At 39.3% G+C, this 16713-nt stretch overlaps 1 protein-coding gene across 3 annotated transcripts in view; it reads left to right on the top strand.

Annotated features, from left to right (window-relative positions):
• The window catches only part of LRRC1 (leucine rich repeat containing 1), an 89801-nt gene that overhangs the window by 20526 nt on the left and 52562 nt on the right, over window positions 1-16713 (top strand). For all 3 annotated transcript variants that reach the window (XM_085217905.1, XM_085217904.1, XM_085217906.1), the window contains exons 3-4: window positions 4164-4242; window positions 7151-7240. In XM_085217905.1, the coding sequence (XP_085074031.1) occupies window positions 4164-4242; window positions 7151-7240 (169 nt within the window). The remainder of the gene's footprint in view (window positions 1-4163; window positions 4243-7150; window positions 7241-16713) is intronic.

The following is a 16713-nucleotide window of genomic DNA, read 5'->3' as shown; positions in this document are numbered from 1 at the left end:
GTGTGGTATTAGAAGAATCCTAGATATTTAAGTAGGATTTGAGTCAGTTATCCAGCGGTGGCAAGAAAAGCATTCTAACATACTGCTGCTGATGCTGGCAGTGATTTATGTGTTAATGTCTGTAACAAAACCGAGTAGTAAGCAATAATGGCAAAAGCTGCTCAATCCATTAGGAAATAGATGGACTTTTTAATGTACTTTGATATACTACATTGCAATTCAGTTAATTATGCCAGTGTTATGGACTGTCATCACCTCTGCTATAATAATCACTCCAGATTTTTTTGCCATATATTAAAATGCTCCTTTTCTCTTCTGAGCTTATTTGTTCAAAATAATCCTACAGTGGTCATCATGCGTAGTGATAAAATGTCTGCTAGTAATCTGCTTCTGTTCTGGCTGATAAATCTTTTCAATATTTATATTTGTTTTGCTTACTGAACATATAACAATCCTCAATCCAAAGGGATGGACTTTTTTTTTTTTTTTTTCTGTTCTTCATTCAGTTTGATAGAGGAGAAAAGCAAATTGCGAAAGCATTATCAGCAGGAGGAAAATGCGCTTTAAATGTGAAGAAAAAGCTTAGTATGAAACTGGAATTTCTCTTGTATCTGTTATCATTTTCTAGTGATAAGTTTTGCTCACGTAATGATTTTATAGCCTGGAATAAGCAGGATGGGAAAGTATGTGTTAATTCCAGAACTGATTTTGTTGTTTGCAAATGCATCCAAATTATAAATAATTTGTGTGCAGCTGTATTGCAATTAATATTGGAGTATATTTTACATAGTTCAGATAATTAACTGTTAGCTTTTACAGATAATAGCTAAGACTTGTAAAAGAAGGAGATTATCAAAATAGTTTGGTTTAAGAATGCTTAGAAATAGAAGAGGAAATATTTACAGCATGGCAATGAAGCCACACGTTGATAGATGAAATCAATAGCATGTGTAGTTTCAGAGACATGGTATTGTCATGGAAAATTTATCTTCTGCTTTATATTTTTTGGTATATATATGTGTGTATACATGTGTATATAGGTTGTTTTTCAAAAAATTAAAATAGTTACTCAAGGTTTGCTTTTTACTTAATTAAGGAGAATAATTCACACACGATACGTGCATCTGTATACAGAAAAGATGTATGTGTACATAGATGCATGTATAAAAGTTGTGGACATTGACTGGTCTGCAAAGACAAGTTATTTTGAGTCATCTGAGGATGTAAAACAGTGATAGAATCATAGAATCACAAGGTTGGAAATGACCTCCAAGATCATCTAGTCCAACTGTCCTCCCATCACCATTGCTACCGCAAGCACTAACCCGTATCTCATAGCTCCTCATCCAGATGCCTCTTGAACACTGCCAGGGACGGCGATTCCACCAGCTCCCTGGGCAGGCCATTCCACTGCCTGACCACTCTCTGAGAGAAAAAGTTCTTTCTTATGTCCAACCTAAACTTCCTCTGGTACAACTTGTAGCCATTTCCTTGGGTCCTGTTTGTTGCCTGGGAGAAGAGGCCAAACCCCTCCTCATGACAACCTCCCTTCAGGTAGTTATAGAGAGCAGTAAGGTCTCCCCTGAGCCTCCTCTTCTCCAGACTAAACAATCCCACCTCTCTCAGCCACTCCTCATAAGACTTGTGCTCCAGACCCCTCACCAGTTTCATTCCCGTCTCTGGACGTGTTCCAGGCCTCATTGTCTTTCTTGTAGTGAGGGGCCCAGAACTGATCACAATACTTGAGGTGTGGCCTCACCAGTGCTGAGTAGAGGGGGATGATCACCTCCCTGCTCCTGCTGGCCACACTATTTCTAATGCAGGCCAGGATGCCATTGGCCCTCTTGGCCACCTGGGCACACTGTCAGCTCATGTTCAGCTGAGCATCAACCAACACCCTCAGGTCCTTTTTCTCTTCACAGTAATCCAGCCACTCATCCCCAAGCCTATGGGGTTGTTGTGGCCAAAGTGCAGGACCCAACACATGGCCTTGTTGAACCTCAACCCATTCACCTCAGCCCAGCGATCCAGCTTATCTGGATCCCTCTGAAGGGCCTCCCTACCCTCAGGCAGATCAACACCACCTCCCAACTTGGTGTCATCTGCAAACTTACTGAGGGTGCACTCAATCCCTTAATCTAGGTCACCAATAAATATATGAAACAAGATATAGTTGTATTAAGATATTAAACAAGGCCCCAGTACCGACTGCTGGGGGACACCACTTGTAATGGGTCGCCAGCTGGACTTAGCTCCATTAACCACTACCCGTTGGGCACGGCCCTCTAGCCAGTTCCTTATCCAAAGAAGGGTATACCAGTCCAGATCACGGGCAGCCAGTTTCCCCAGCAGAAGCCTGTGAGAGACTGTGTCAAAGGCATTGCTGAAGTCTTGGTAGACTACATCAACAGCCTTTCCCTTATTCCTTTTGGGAGTGACAAATAGTACCTGGGCTCCCATAGTTCAAAATAAAGATCTACTTTGAGTTAATTAAGGCTCGTGTTAAATGATGTCTAGTTTTGATGTGGGGAAGGGGAGAGGGTGCGCGAGAGGGACAAAGCTATTAAAAAGTAAGAGAAAGTGAGCCAATGCTGTTCTGTTCATTTTCCAACTGGTTATCCAGAGAAGGGTGGTATGAGGATTAGATGGTGGATAATGAACTTCTGAATTTGCTGGTGATTAGCAGAACTCAGTGTCCATATTTGTCATTGCTGTAACACCAGGCAGAGGTTTTAATGTCTGCTGAGTGTAGGTAGGACCTTTGTCTTCAGTAATCTTGTAGTGTAAATTCAGGCTTCTACAGATGGTGCTCACATAGAGGACTGATGTGATTAAAGGCAGCAGCTTTGTAGACTGTAAATGCAGTTTTGATTTTTTGTTTTGATTTAATGGGCCTCTCTGTGTAGGGAAGGGGGAAGTTTTCAGTTCTATGTGCTGCTTCTATTCCTTAGAGCACTTTGTAAAGGGAATGCTTTCACATGAATGCTTAAAAAGAAAAAGAAAGTTGTCTGTTTCTTAGGACTCAGCAATGTCCCTACAATGACTTCATTACTTTTACTTTCTATGGCATTAGTGGCAAGCAAATACTTCTGAGAACTTCATGTGTTGCAAGAATTTATTACCTCTGATTATTCAGTCAGGCATTCATAATGACTTTTTTTTTCTTGTAGTTATTTAGATGTTCCTAGCTGTTTGTCCCTACTATAAGAAGGGACTAATGTGTGAGGAGATGAAAGAGGTACTATGCTGAAAGAATGGAAATAGGAAAACCCCAGAAGCACAAATCTGATTTTTATTTTAAGATTTGGCTTCTTTTTAAATCCCTTTCCAGGTGAATCATATCAATCTTAAGTTGTTAAACAAGGAAACCAAACATGTCTGTTTTATTCTTGCTGGATCTCAATAAACAAGGGCTTACACAGAGGGCCCGCAGGCTGCTCATAGAAATCTGAAGTAAGAGGCCCTAAAGAAAATGTTGTGTTCATGGTAGCATGATTGGTTTCAGTAGATAAACACATAGTATTGGAGGTAGAAGAAAAAAATCTGTTTTCATGTATGAGTAACTCTTACTACTTTCTGCCTTTCTGTAACAGCATGCTAGCACTGATTTGGGACCTGTTGATTTGAATAATGTTTTCAAATTGCTTATCTTTAGTGTGGTTCTGTTTCCATGAGTGTGCGTTATGAACAGAACCTTGAACACTCTCTTCTTCCTTTCCTTGCTCTTCCTCCCCCTGTACTTTCTGCCAGCACAAATTGTAGGTGTGTATCGATCAAATTACAGAAGGTTCAGACTTTAATTGGTTCTTCAGAACAATCTTAGAACAGAGAGAATCCTTTTTTTGCTGGACGGAGGCTGATGTAGATTGGTTGAAGCACAGGTGAACAGTCTGGGATCAGGAAAAACAGTGCAGAGCAGGAAAGTGAAATGGGATTTGAAAAAGTGTAATGCAGCTCTGTGCTGGTAGCTGCTCTTGCTCTGGTTTCAAGTGTGAATACTTGGGCATGAAGCAGCCTTGCATGTTGAAATGGCTTGAAAGATACTAAGATAACTCCTTGCAGTAGCACATTACCGCATGAAATGAGGCAATAGTTTCAGTGTAGATGCTGTACAGTTCTTGATGATGTTTTTTTTCCCCTTTTTTTTTCTTTTTCTTCTGCAGATATTCCTGAAATACCAGAAAGCATCTCATTCTGCAAGGCACTACAGGTAGCAGATTTCAGTGGGAATCCTCTAACTAGGTAATTTCCATCTTCTTCTTAGTACTTGCCATACCAGAATTACAATCTTGCTGTAACAATTAGAATTTTAAATAAGCCCTTAAGAATTGTGATTTAGGATCTCTATGAAATCTTGCCAACAATGTCTGTCTCTGGCAGGGTCTGTAGCAAAAGTTCAGATTTGGGAGGGGATGAAATTTGTTAGCCAACCAGGAAAAATGCAAATCTGATTCTCTTCTAAGTAATTTTCATTCCTCTTCTTAAATGCATAGGAAAACCACGCTCATACCTGGGAGAGATAAAGCAATGGTAAGCATGAATGTATTGGCACAAATCCAGGTGCCTGACAATTTGGAATAGATTGTAGCTCAGCTGCTGCAGATAATGGCTTTTCCTAATGATTAAAGCTTAGACTAGTGTTTCAACACTCTCCTGTCAATTGGGACACAGTGACGTGCAGTAACATGTGGCAAAAAAGCACTGCTCTATCACTGGTTGCTGCTGTTGTTCCTGGTCTGTGTTCTGATGGAGTCGAGGGATTACACACTTACAGAAGAGGTTTGTTTACATTTTTCTGTTCCATTTGCTGAAGAGTTTGGAATTCATACAGTGAACCGAGACCGGAGATAACAAAAGACAGAAGAGGTGATCTGCTAGCTGGAGCCTTTGAACACTATCTGGAGAACCATTTCCTAAACTGGCCTGTCCCACAGAGCTCCTTTGTGATACTTAGAAATTCACACAAACCAGAGCATTCACAGTGGGCGTTAACCAGCTCTCTTTGCGTTGCACTGAGATAGGCTGGCAATACTTGCACGATTAGCTGGCTGGCTAGCTGGCTGGCTGGCTGGAGTGCGTGAGTGGTAACAAACAGCTGAGTGTCTGTAATATCTTAAGCTGCTACAGCGGTTTTGCAGGGCAGCTTCTCCCACATTGGCAGCTGAGATTCTTCAGAGCAGCGCTTTGAATATAGTGCATAGTGCATTCTAAGTTCTCTGGAAATTCGGCTCTCTAAGCATTAAAGGGACACTTGTGATCTTAATCCCTCTGCCTCTGTAGCCCATTTATATGCTGAGGATAATAATACCACAAAAATCTGGTAAAGCAAACTGAAGCTGAGCTGATGTTTAGATAAAGTGATGAGAGTCACTGCACAGCATTTTCTCAGAGATGAGTGTGCTGTACGTACAACACAGAGCTGCATCTGATGGTATTGAAATAAAACATATTAAGCAGTAGCATGTTAGCTATCATTCTCCATTTTGTGAACCAAATAAGGCTTAGGGCCCAAGTACTGTATCTCTTTAAACAGTATCTGTAATGCGTGACTGCAGCTGAGAGGAACTGACAAAAGAGTTGTAGGGCTTTTTAATGGGGTTAAAATAGATCTCATAACTCATTGCTGGTGGTTGTAGGAGAATTTTAAAAATTCGTGATAAAAATGTATATATGTACTGGAAAACATCACTCCAACCAGTCTAGTAAGTTAGAAAATGCAGACAGTTCAACCTGTTTATACATGGTAGCCTGGTACTTTCTATGATAAAGTCCACAATTTCAGTTTTACCTGTATTTACCTGTATCTACAGCATTTAGATCTTGGCACTAATTACCCAAGATAGAGTGAGAAAACCTAGCAGTCATTTCCTTTTGTTGATATCCTGGAACCTTTTTTAGCCATTGATCCTAGCTCTTGTTTCCTCTGAGCTCAAAAGCCAGTTGTAGAACTTCCCCATCAATGTGCTTCCACTAATACAGAATGTTGTCTCACTGTCAAATTGAATGATTTCAGTGGCTGCTAAAAGTGGCTGCTTTTCAGCTGCTTTCAGGTTTATATTAATAAGAAGGAGGTGCATTTTAGTAGGTTAGACTAGAAGTCTGCTATATGCTATAGATAAACCATTTAACTACAGTTTTAAAACTGTTAGCTCCTAAATGGTAAAAACTGCTTTTTCAAAGTATGCTATTACTATTGTACACCTAAGGGGGCTGAACAGTCACAGTAGCACTCACATTGTAGAGATACCAAACATGTTCTGTTAACGAAAGACAGAAAATGACAAACAGCGCGGTATGAGGTTGAGCACACAAGAATTTGTAATTTGTCTCCTCCTCTTCCCTTTTCCCCATCACACACAGCTGTGCTTGCCCATACACTTGAATCTCCAGTTTGCTAGCAGTCTGTGGATTATGCTGTGTGCCCAGAGTTGGGTGGTGTGGGGAGCAGGAACCAAACTACAGCTTGAGCTTAGGTTGTATGCTGGGGGGATCAGGTTTGGTGCAACCTGGCTGTCTGCGGGTGAGGGTGAAGGAGTTCTTCAGTGTGAGCAGAGGGAAGCCAAGCAGTGCAGGAAACTGGGTGTTGGACCTGAAGGCTTTGGGTATTTTGGAAGTGTTGCTTGCATTTTTTTAATGTGAGAAGAGAGGGATTCACATGGACTAGTACATATGAAATGCTGTAACAACAGAACATTGTCTTGCTGGTGAACAAAGTGTTTCTTCAAAAAGCAGCAAGTGAAGAACAGCCTGCTATCTAACACAAAATGGCCCTGCTGTAAGCATGTACATAACTGAAGCTTAAATCAAAGTAATTGATGTAATTATTTTACCATCTAGCAGATGCAGGAAAATACCAGCAGAGTATTTTTTTTCAGTTTAATTTTTTATAATGCTTTAAATGCAGCTATATGTATATAGCTTTGTAACATTGCAAATTGGAGGCAAGGAAAAGAGATTAATGTTTTTTTTCTTACTGTGATTCCTAGAATTTTTCAAGATTTATGCTGGAACATAGACATCCCTCCCCTTCTCTGTGTATATTGGCTAAAAAGACTCTAATTTTCTGCAACATGTTCTTTTTTCCTCTGTGTATTCTGTTAATGTGAATGCTTATGCTGGAAGTCCTAAACTTGAATTAATATCTCCATAGGTTGCCCGAAAGCTTTCCTGAATTACAGAATCTAACGTGTCTTTCAGTAAATGATATCTCTCTGCAAGCACTACCTGAAAACATTGGGAAGTAAGTGTTCTTTAGCCTTTTTGTTATTTCATTTATTTTCTTTCCTGGTACATATACTGTGTAAGTCACATGCATAATTGTATATAATGTGATATACCTATGAAGTCATTTACAGCTTTGTGCTTTTTTTAATCAGTCTGTTAAAAAAGAATCTCTTTGCATTTTCACTTACCATTAGCAAGTCAATTCAGAATCTGAATCATGTGTGTGTATATTTAGGCTCTCTTTTCAGGGATTTGGATTAACTTGGATTTTTAAATGCAAAATTAAATAGGTGTTTTATGATGCAGAATTGACCTTTTACTTTCCTTTTTTGTAGTAAAGGCCATTGATCCGTTATTGTAAACATGTCAGCCAGCTTGCAGCTTAGCTCAAAACCAAATAGTGCTGGCACAAGAACAAACGGGTAAAAGCTGGCTATGATCAGGCTGGAAATTAGAGGGCTTCTAACCATAGCAGCAGTTTGGTTCTGAAAGAACTCCAGCGAGAACCGTGGAGAAGGAAATTCACAAAGCAGCTCTTAAGATGAAATTTGATAAGCTTTTGAGATGTTTGTTAATTCTGGAAAGTAGAGCATCATTGCAGGGACAGAATTTTAAAGCAGAAACACAAGAAAAGTGAACTTCATTTATTTGTCTCTTTTTGATAGTAACAACTATCCAGCTTGCAAAACAGGAATCTCTCTTCTCTTAGTGGAGAGATTTGAAGGAGAAAAGGTAATTCCACATCTCCTTAATTAAACATACGAGAATGTTTAGACCAAGGGCACATTTAGCCCACCTTTCTTGTACAGCTGTACTGATGTGGATTAAGAAAAATGCATGTTTGATTACCTCTCTTACCATCCTCTGGTTCAGGGGATTTCCTGGATTGTGGTTTGTCTAATAGTAGACATAATGAATCCTGATCCACATATTTGTCCAGTTTCTCACTGAGCTTAGGGAGACATCTGTAGTATTTGGCCCTGGCAAATAGCTGCAAAGGCTTATTTGCTGATTTGCTGGGAAACGTACTGTTTTAGAGAGATGGAACTTTCTGGCAACACGTGATAGTTTGTTTTCTGTGTCTCTCTGTACCTGCCTTTATGGTTACTGTGCCTGTATTGTTCTAAGTTTTCATGTACTGAACAACTTCAAACCACTTTGATCTCTTTCTTCCTTCAGAAAGCCTAGGAACACAGGAAGAACAACTTGGATGTTGAGTCCTCTAACAGTAGAGGCCTATTTATCTTGGACATCCTTTCATAAAGTGGAGTGTTTTTTAACAAGAATTCTTTGGGGAGCCAGCTTAGTCCCTAACACTCATTAAAGCCCAACTTTATAAATAGAAGAGTCCTCCAGAAGGGATCTTATTAAAAGCTCCTGCAGTGTAGTCAAGTCCAGACCAGCATTGCTTTAGCCACTTCCTGTGAGTATTAAAGCTGTCAGTGGGCACCAGTCCAGGAGCAATAGAAGTAGGAAATATCTTTTAAAACATTCCACAAGCACTAACAGGTACAGCTAATGTGTGCCCACTGACTATGACAAAGTCTTATTAAAAATGGCGTGGGCTGGGGCTTCTGTGACATTCTTCCTTTTCTACAACAAGTTCACAGAACTTTAAATGCAGCTTTTCATAGTAGTGACAGCTAAGAACAGATTTGTTCAAACTTCTTAGTTACTGAAAACCTAGGGCTAAAGTTTTGGATCTTTCCTGATTCTGAAAATGAGTACAGGAAACATGACAAGCTGAAATGATTTTCAGATTTTAAAGTAGACTGCTTCTTTACTACTAATACCTGGAGGAAGGTCACTGGCTTCCCTGACAAGTCACTGCTGTGGCTCTATCTCCTTGCTTAGCCTGTTTGTCATTTGACAAATGTGGCTGGTGGTAAGCTCTCTTTAGGAGCAAATGAATAGAAACAATTTTGGTTAAAATGGGAATACCAGGCATTTGCAGAAATGTCAGTATGTGGAACTATAGAAGAATATGTATAATAATTTTTCTAGTATTGATCCTTAACAGTCCAAGAAGGTGCTGTGAAACTATTTAAACTTTATATGAGCTGTTACGGAACACGGCAGTGTAACCCATTCTTCCTCAAAGTCAGTTGCCAATGCTGAAGCTGAAACCCTGGGACTCTATTTTGCTTCAAGAAGGGCCATATGCTTGTTCTTGGTGAATTTTCCTGGAGGGCTAGGCTTTTATTCAAATCTGATAGGCCTACTTCAGTCTGACAAACGCACCCAGAATAGCTTTCTGAAATTATGTATATTTTATTTATACAAAAACACTTGAATTTTTTAGCAGAAATTTATGCTAATTCGATTTATGCTTAAAGAGGCAGGGACAAATGTGTTGAGCTTTTGTTTTTGGCTCGTCGGGTATTCAGAGTAGAATGAAATATGGCAGTTGGGAAGTAAGCCTGGACTTTTCCAAGATAGAAGGATATTAACAGAAGAGGAGGGAAAGTAATGACACGTCCCACAAAAACGTAATTGTTCTTGAAGTCTACTGGGGAATGTTGATCTTCCTGGAATACATTCAAATGATCTGAATCTGGTGACTTTATTTATTTATTTCTAAGCACCTCACGCTTCACGTTAAATAACAGAACAATGCTCCTTTTCTCTTCTTCAAACGAAGGAATTTCAGACACTGTTGACAAGGAGAAAGATATTCTGTCTAACTATAGTTAGAAATGATTGAATGGTCTTGTTTGCAGTCAATTACGACTGCAGCTTGAAGTTCTTACATTTACCACTGAGAGTGAATTTCATAAACATTTTTTTTTTTTGAATACACTTACATCTATAAATAATACAACTATTTTTTCAGTCTGGATGCCAACAGGTGCAGCTTTTCCTTTTTATTTCACAAAAGTTTTATAGTTTATTTTAAGCATGAAGTCATCATTTAAGTGAATTTGGTCCAGTTGACTGCCTTATGTTTTGGTAAAAGCAATGGAACAGTCTGTGGGTTCTCCAAACACAGCACACTTGTGCTGCTTGTTCCCTTCTCTGTTCATTTTCTCCTGCCTTTCCTGGCTTTCTGGGACCTCCAAAATGCTAAATATTTGAAAGAAAGTCAAGCTGAAGTGTCTCTTTCTGGCTAAAGAGATGAAAAAAGACTCTTCTAGGTGTTTGGATATGTTTAAAAATGCCTTGCTGGAATTTCTTTGTGCTTTGCATTAAGATCCATGTTATTATTTAATGGAATAGACTTGGGCTATGTGCTTTACATACGATCAGTCAAATCCTGAGCAAGAAAGTACATAGTGGCATATTGCTGACTTATTCTGGTATGGTTGTGCCCCGGGAAAAAACCTGGAGTCTGTGTGCTTGTTATTGGTCTTTTGGCCACGGGAAGATTTGGAAAATCAGGAAAAAGCATCTTAAATTTCCGTGGCCTTAAAGTCTTGTCTGGGAAATCACCTTATACAGTCAGTGACAGAATTTGAGATCAAATTCAACTCAATGTGGTACAGTGATCAGAAGACTTGCATTTCACTTGTGGGAAACTTCTTTGTGGAAGCAGGTCTTCCAAATATCCAATCCAGTTTTCCTATTGTCTGGTGTATAAGATGAATATCAATGATCAGCTTTGCTGTCTCAGGCAAGTATCATAATGTATTCTAGCTTTTGATATGTAAAGTTGCTGTTTATATTTTTGTTGTGCCGTTAAGAATTCTTCTGCATAGCCCTTTCAAGTTTTTCTTTTTCCTTTGTGTTGCCAAAATTGAGTGTATTTTAGGGTCCCAAGTGGATGCTTGATGAACATAGGCAAGGCCTCTCTATTCCCTTTTGTCTCCTTGTGCGTGGATGGTCTCAGTGTGTATCAGCTGTGTCACCAATTCAGACTGTTTATCAGTTGCCAGTATACACGCTAGAAGTTTTCCCTTGTTAGATAAAACCTTTCGTTTTTTAAGCCTGTGTCTTGTATATAATTTTATTGTGTCACATCTCTTTTTAGTAAGCTCTGCTTTGGGACGTGGTAACAGTTGAGATGTTATAATGTAAGCAATGTTGGGGGTTTTTTTGTGTTTCTCCGTGATTTCCGATGTTTAATGTGTCGCATGGAGTAAAGTAGTGAGTGCTAATGTATGTGAGATATTAAAGCTAATAATTATCTTAAGCAGGAGTTTTCCTGTTACCTAGGTGAACCGTTCAGAGAAACAGGTTACACAATTTAAGCTGTTAGTGGGAGTGTCCTTTCAACGTTTCTCAGCCTAATGAAGCAAGACTGATTTCCCTCTGTATTCTGCTTGTGATGGTAGAGCTGCTCAATGAGCAAATGTGGTCATTCTTATTGCCATGGGTAGCATTTAGGAATTTCTATTTGCTTCCAGAGTCTTTCTTCAGTAGTTCTTTATTTATGTTACACCCAGAACACAGGGCACAGCTTGTTTCTGAAATTCAGGAATCAAGGTGTCTATCAGCCTTCCTCAGGTATGCCTTACAGTGCTATGAATGATCAGATATATGTACTTTTCAAACACATTCTGTCCTTATGTATTAATTTCATAGTACTGACCTCGGAATTAATTCCTCCCACCCTACAGTGTTATACTGCCTTTTTACCAACAAAGATTTTCATCCAAACTCATGATTTAATATCTCAAAAGAGAAGATAGATTGTTTGTCATCATTGTATGTTTATTCAGATGTGGTTCTTTATCCTGAATGAAGTCCAGGTATCTTTGAAAGCCTTTATGTGAGTCTCTGATGTTTAATCTAGCATTGGGCTTTCAGATCTGTGCTTCAAAAGGAATCTGCCCTAGCCAAAAAAACGTTCAAATAGGCATTTCTTGCTGAAAGGACTTAGTTTTCTGTCTCACTGTGTGGGGACAATAAAATTAGCAGGTACAGCTTTCTTTTTGGCTGAAGTAAGGTGCATAACTCTACCACTGTTCTTGAAGTTATGATTTAAGGCCTTCTGCCCATCAGCATTTGAAACATCTAGCTCCTATCTAATCTTTAGCTTTTCTTCATCAATCTTGCCTATGCCTGAGCATAGTTTGTAGTATTCCCATGATTTGTAACGCCAGCTTTCTTCAGAGAACTGTACAGTCTGTGATGTAGGAAAGCAGAACAGCATTTTTTTTGGCATTAGAAATTTTTATAATTGGAAAGTGAGAATTTATTTAGGTGGGAGGGATATTCTTCTGATGCCAATGACTGATGAGTCTAGTTTACCCCCAAGCTGCAAGCAGGCTGAATGGATCTGTGGATCTTACTACTAAAAAGGAATTAATATCCAGGTAAGCAGAGAAATTTTCCTCCTAATGTCTGCAGCTAGTGTATGCATTTTGTAATGCAAATGAACACAATGAGAAGAGTAGAGCAACTGTTAGAGCACTTAGGAATAATGCCATGCAGAAAGATTTGTTATAGGCTTGCCTTTTGAGAGTCATGGAACCACAAGTATCCAAATTTCATGTTAGGGAAACAAAGTCACTAAGCGTGATTTTTTAATAATATGTTTTTATTTCTAGAGGTTTTCAGCAACATCTGAATTCACAGTCTGTAATGATGATCTGAATAGGACAGTCTGAAGAATAAAAGATAATGAAAGATAAAAGAAGGCAAGGATGATGCTCTTGATGCACGTGATCCAGAAGCAGATCAGCGCATGCTTATTTTGCTGAAGAATTCCTGGGCCAGTCTTTGGCTGTGTTTTTCTTAGCATGCTAGAGTATCACAAGTGTAGATTATACATCTGGTAGCATTGCTCAGAGTGGGAAAAGCTCTCAAAGTTGCCTAGAGCAAGTCAATATTAAGGTTTAGCATAGTAAGGTTTTTCGTGATACAGCGAAAGTAAGGAGGAGGCCTATTTTGCAAACACGTAGAAGGAGAACTGTTTATAGGTGGCCTGGCTAGGCTGATTTAAATAGTAGCAAAATTTTTCTCTCTGGCTAATCTGAATTTAGCATGACAAGTAATATTTTCAGAGTTTGAGTAGGTGGAGCAGTCGGTGTTAATCACAGCTGCTTCCTAAATGGCAAAACTAAATTTTAAGGAACTTGAAGATTTATTTCAGGACTACTGTTCAACAATACAATAGTGAATGCAGGGCCATCTGGCCTTTAAATAAGTATTACATCTTGTATGCTACACAAGGAAGATGTATTTCACGTGTATTCAGCAATTATTTTATTATATTGAATTATATAATTCAAGATTTTGTTTAAATAGTGAAAAACTAGTGTTGTATGAGTGGAATGGAAGAGGTTTTCAAAATGAAATCTTGTAACAGTGAATTGGCTTAGTGTCCCCATACTGTTTTAGTAATCTTGATAAGTGAATTGAAGAAAGTGAATTCAGAAGTGAACAGGCTGTGCCGTAATTACAAATATCTCTCTTGCCTCTTACTGATCCCTTTTGAAGGTCATACTGAGTTCAGTTTCCCTGTCTTTGGAACTTGCTTGTTGCTGTGCACATGGGAAGAATACAACTGATTTCAGCAACTTGGAAACTAAGTGTATGCAGAAAACCATTCTTAGCAGCTTAGGCTACCTCTGTTACGGATTTAGGGAGTTTCTTGGTCATAAACTGTAGTACTTTGCCCCCTTTTGAGAATTGGGATGTGACTTGTGCTAAGTTGTCTATCCAGTCTTACCTCCATTTAGTGCCTTTTAAGATACTAATGTTTTGCTTTCCATTTTCCCTTGTGGAAGGTCTGCAGCTTTTTTTATGAGCTAATTGTATTGACAGTTTGATACAAGAAACTTATGATTCAAATGTGCTCCCTCTGGCTTTGTGTCTTTCCTGTTGGAGTCTAGAATGACAAAATTACCATCTTTACTTTCCTTGGTGCCTATTTAAAGTCAGTTCTTCAAGGAAGCACTGTTTGTAAGTAGTATCTGCTTTTCACAGCTCCGTAGAAAATGGCAAGTTTAAAGAACACAAGTCTTTTCTTTCACATTTTCTCATTGTTCTTACTAGAACATTATCCTGCTTCTCAAGTCTGGTGATGGATTGCTAAAGAAAGAGAAAACTATTGTTCCTTTCCCTTGTATTTTATATAAGTAATTTTTGCAGAAAATAGTGTTTAACTTTATTGCAAGTTACTTCAAAGTTTGCTTTGCCTCTAGAAAGAAGAAAAGTAAATGGTCTTAAAGATGACTTTTGGATGAATGGTCTTTAGGCATGCTGATAAGGATATGTGATAAGTTTCATCAAAACTAAACCTAGTTATCTTGCATTGCAGTTCTTATAACATTACATATTCCGAGGTAGAACAGTAGGACTTCACATATATGAGGAAAGTATGCTTTGAATGGCTGAGTGCTCTCATAAAGGAAAATAATACTTGCTGTAGTTTCTGGCAAACCTAGAAATTTGTAGGATTCAGTAGCTAAAAATTTGTAAAAAAACACTTCCTAATTGCATGGTATGGATCTAAGGTCTCTCTTTAAATTCTTCTGTATTTTCTTGCAAAAATTCATTAGAGCTCTCCTTTATCATGCACACTGTAGAACTGGTTTCTGTAACTAAGGGGAGCCAAACATGAAGGCAGGAGATTAAAACTGACATTTAGAGGAGGAAACAAAAGCTTTCAGATTAAACTGGACTTCTTGGAGAAATAAATGTCTTAAGATCGAAAAGCTAGCTGCAATTCTGTACTTAGTGATAAGTTATGGTACAATAGATACGAATTTTAAGGTTATGTCATGGCGACTTTGCCTAATTATGTCAATATTAAGCAGTTGTTACAAGCAAAGTAAGTGTATAATATTTAGTCTTTTAAAAAAAGGGAGTAAAATACCTACTGGGAGAGTATAGACCACAGACTTCATGGTTATATGCTTGTGGAACCATAGGGAATTTGAGAAGTGCAATCGTTCCCTGCAAAGGTAGCATTACTTTTGTTGTGTTGAAAGTGACCTTATGCCAAAAACGCCTGTGGAGCTGATTGTTCAGACTCTGTGGCAGCCCTAAGCCTGCAGTGCTGAGTGAACTGTCAGTCTACAGCCACAAGCTGTGTGGGATGGGAGTAGCTTGGTAGGATCCTGTCAGAGGATCACGTAACTGCTGTGTCCTGGGACAGGGCTGTACGTGTTTCCTTTGCAGAGGGAGAATGGGCTGCAGTGCATGTAAGTACAACACTTCTTTCATATGCTTTGTTTGTTGGTGTTGTAGTATTAGTTAGCCTCTGGTGACTCAGAAGACTCTAGGCAGACAGGAAGACTGACATGTTGCTTGTTTGCTCAGAAAAAGATGGAATGCTGAGTTTAAACTCCTTTCCTTCCTACTCCAGTGTTGTGGCCGAATGTTTGCTCATGTAAAGGTGTAGGGGCAGGACCTTACCAATGTCAGAGCAATCTAGGTGTTGGCCCAGTGGGCTGAAATCCTTTGAACTGGTGCAGATAGCCAGAAAGCAGACTTCATATCACACTTCTTCATGCTGTATGCTTGGACTGTGTTGGGTACTCATGCCTGTAGCTGCATAAAAAACGTTATACTGGACCAACTACTGAGTCTTGATCGTGTTCATACAGTAGCCTCTGAAGAGCAGAGTTTTATGCTTGTTCTTAGAAATCATCCCCTGATGAACCAGGGATGTACCTGTACTACTACTACTAGTACTGCTACTTTCTGAGAAGACATTCTTATTTTCCTCATCTACTTCTCCCATTGCTTCTGAATGCCTTCATTTGAGTATTACAGCAGGTTAGTTTTGATATCTTATTATTTCTGACGTCCTTAATAAAACCATCCTCATACTGCCCATGTGAAGTGTTACACTACAGTGCTTATTAAAGGTAAGAGCTCAAAGCATCTCGTGGACTGCTACTTCTCCTTTATTCTGTCAGGATAATGGTGACTTCCTGTGCCCAGAATCATTCTTATTAGTAGGACTTGCCTTTGTTTCATATGAACATGAAGACTGTGCTAACTTTCCCATCTTTTGTTTCTCTTTGCAATCTTAGAAATGGGGGGAGGAAAAGATCTGTCTTTATTAGTTGCTGTTTCCAAAATTGCATTTAAGATTTTGCATTCCGCTAGTCAACTGAAGCATGCTGGAAAGGTGCGAATTAGATTTCTGCAAGAATTTGTCATTTTCATCTCATGAAATTTTGCTCCATCGTTTAGGCCCTGGAGCATGTTCAAAGAAGGGCAACAAAGCTGGTGAGGGGTCTGGAGCACAGGCCTTATGAGGAGCAGCTGAAGGAGCTGGGATTGTTCAGTCTGGAGAAGAGGAGGCTCAGGGGAGACCTCATTGCTCTGTATAACTACCTGAAGGGAGGTTGTAGTGGGCTGGGGATCGGCCTCTTGTCTCGTGTAATAGGTAATGGGACTAGAGGCTTCAAGCTGCACCGGGGAGATTCAGGCTGGAGTTAGGAAATACTACTCTGAAAGAGTTGTCAGGCAGTGGAATGGGCTGCCCAGGGAGGTGGTGGAGTCACCGACCCTGGATGTGTTCAAGGAACATTTGGCCGCTGTGTTGAGCGACATGGTTTAGTGAGAACTATTGGTGATGGGTGGAATGAT

The sequence above is a fragment of the Meleagris gallopavo genome, chromosome 2 (genome assembly GCF_905368555.1).
Source record: "Meleagris gallopavo chromosome 2, MGAL_WU_HG_1.1, whole genome shotgun sequence".
Lineage (NCBI taxonomy): Eukaryota > Metazoa > Chordata > Aves > Galliformes > Phasianidae > Meleagris > Meleagris gallopavo.
Note: the sequence above shows the minus strand (reverse complement) of the source record. Positions and strands in the feature narration are given on the sequence as shown.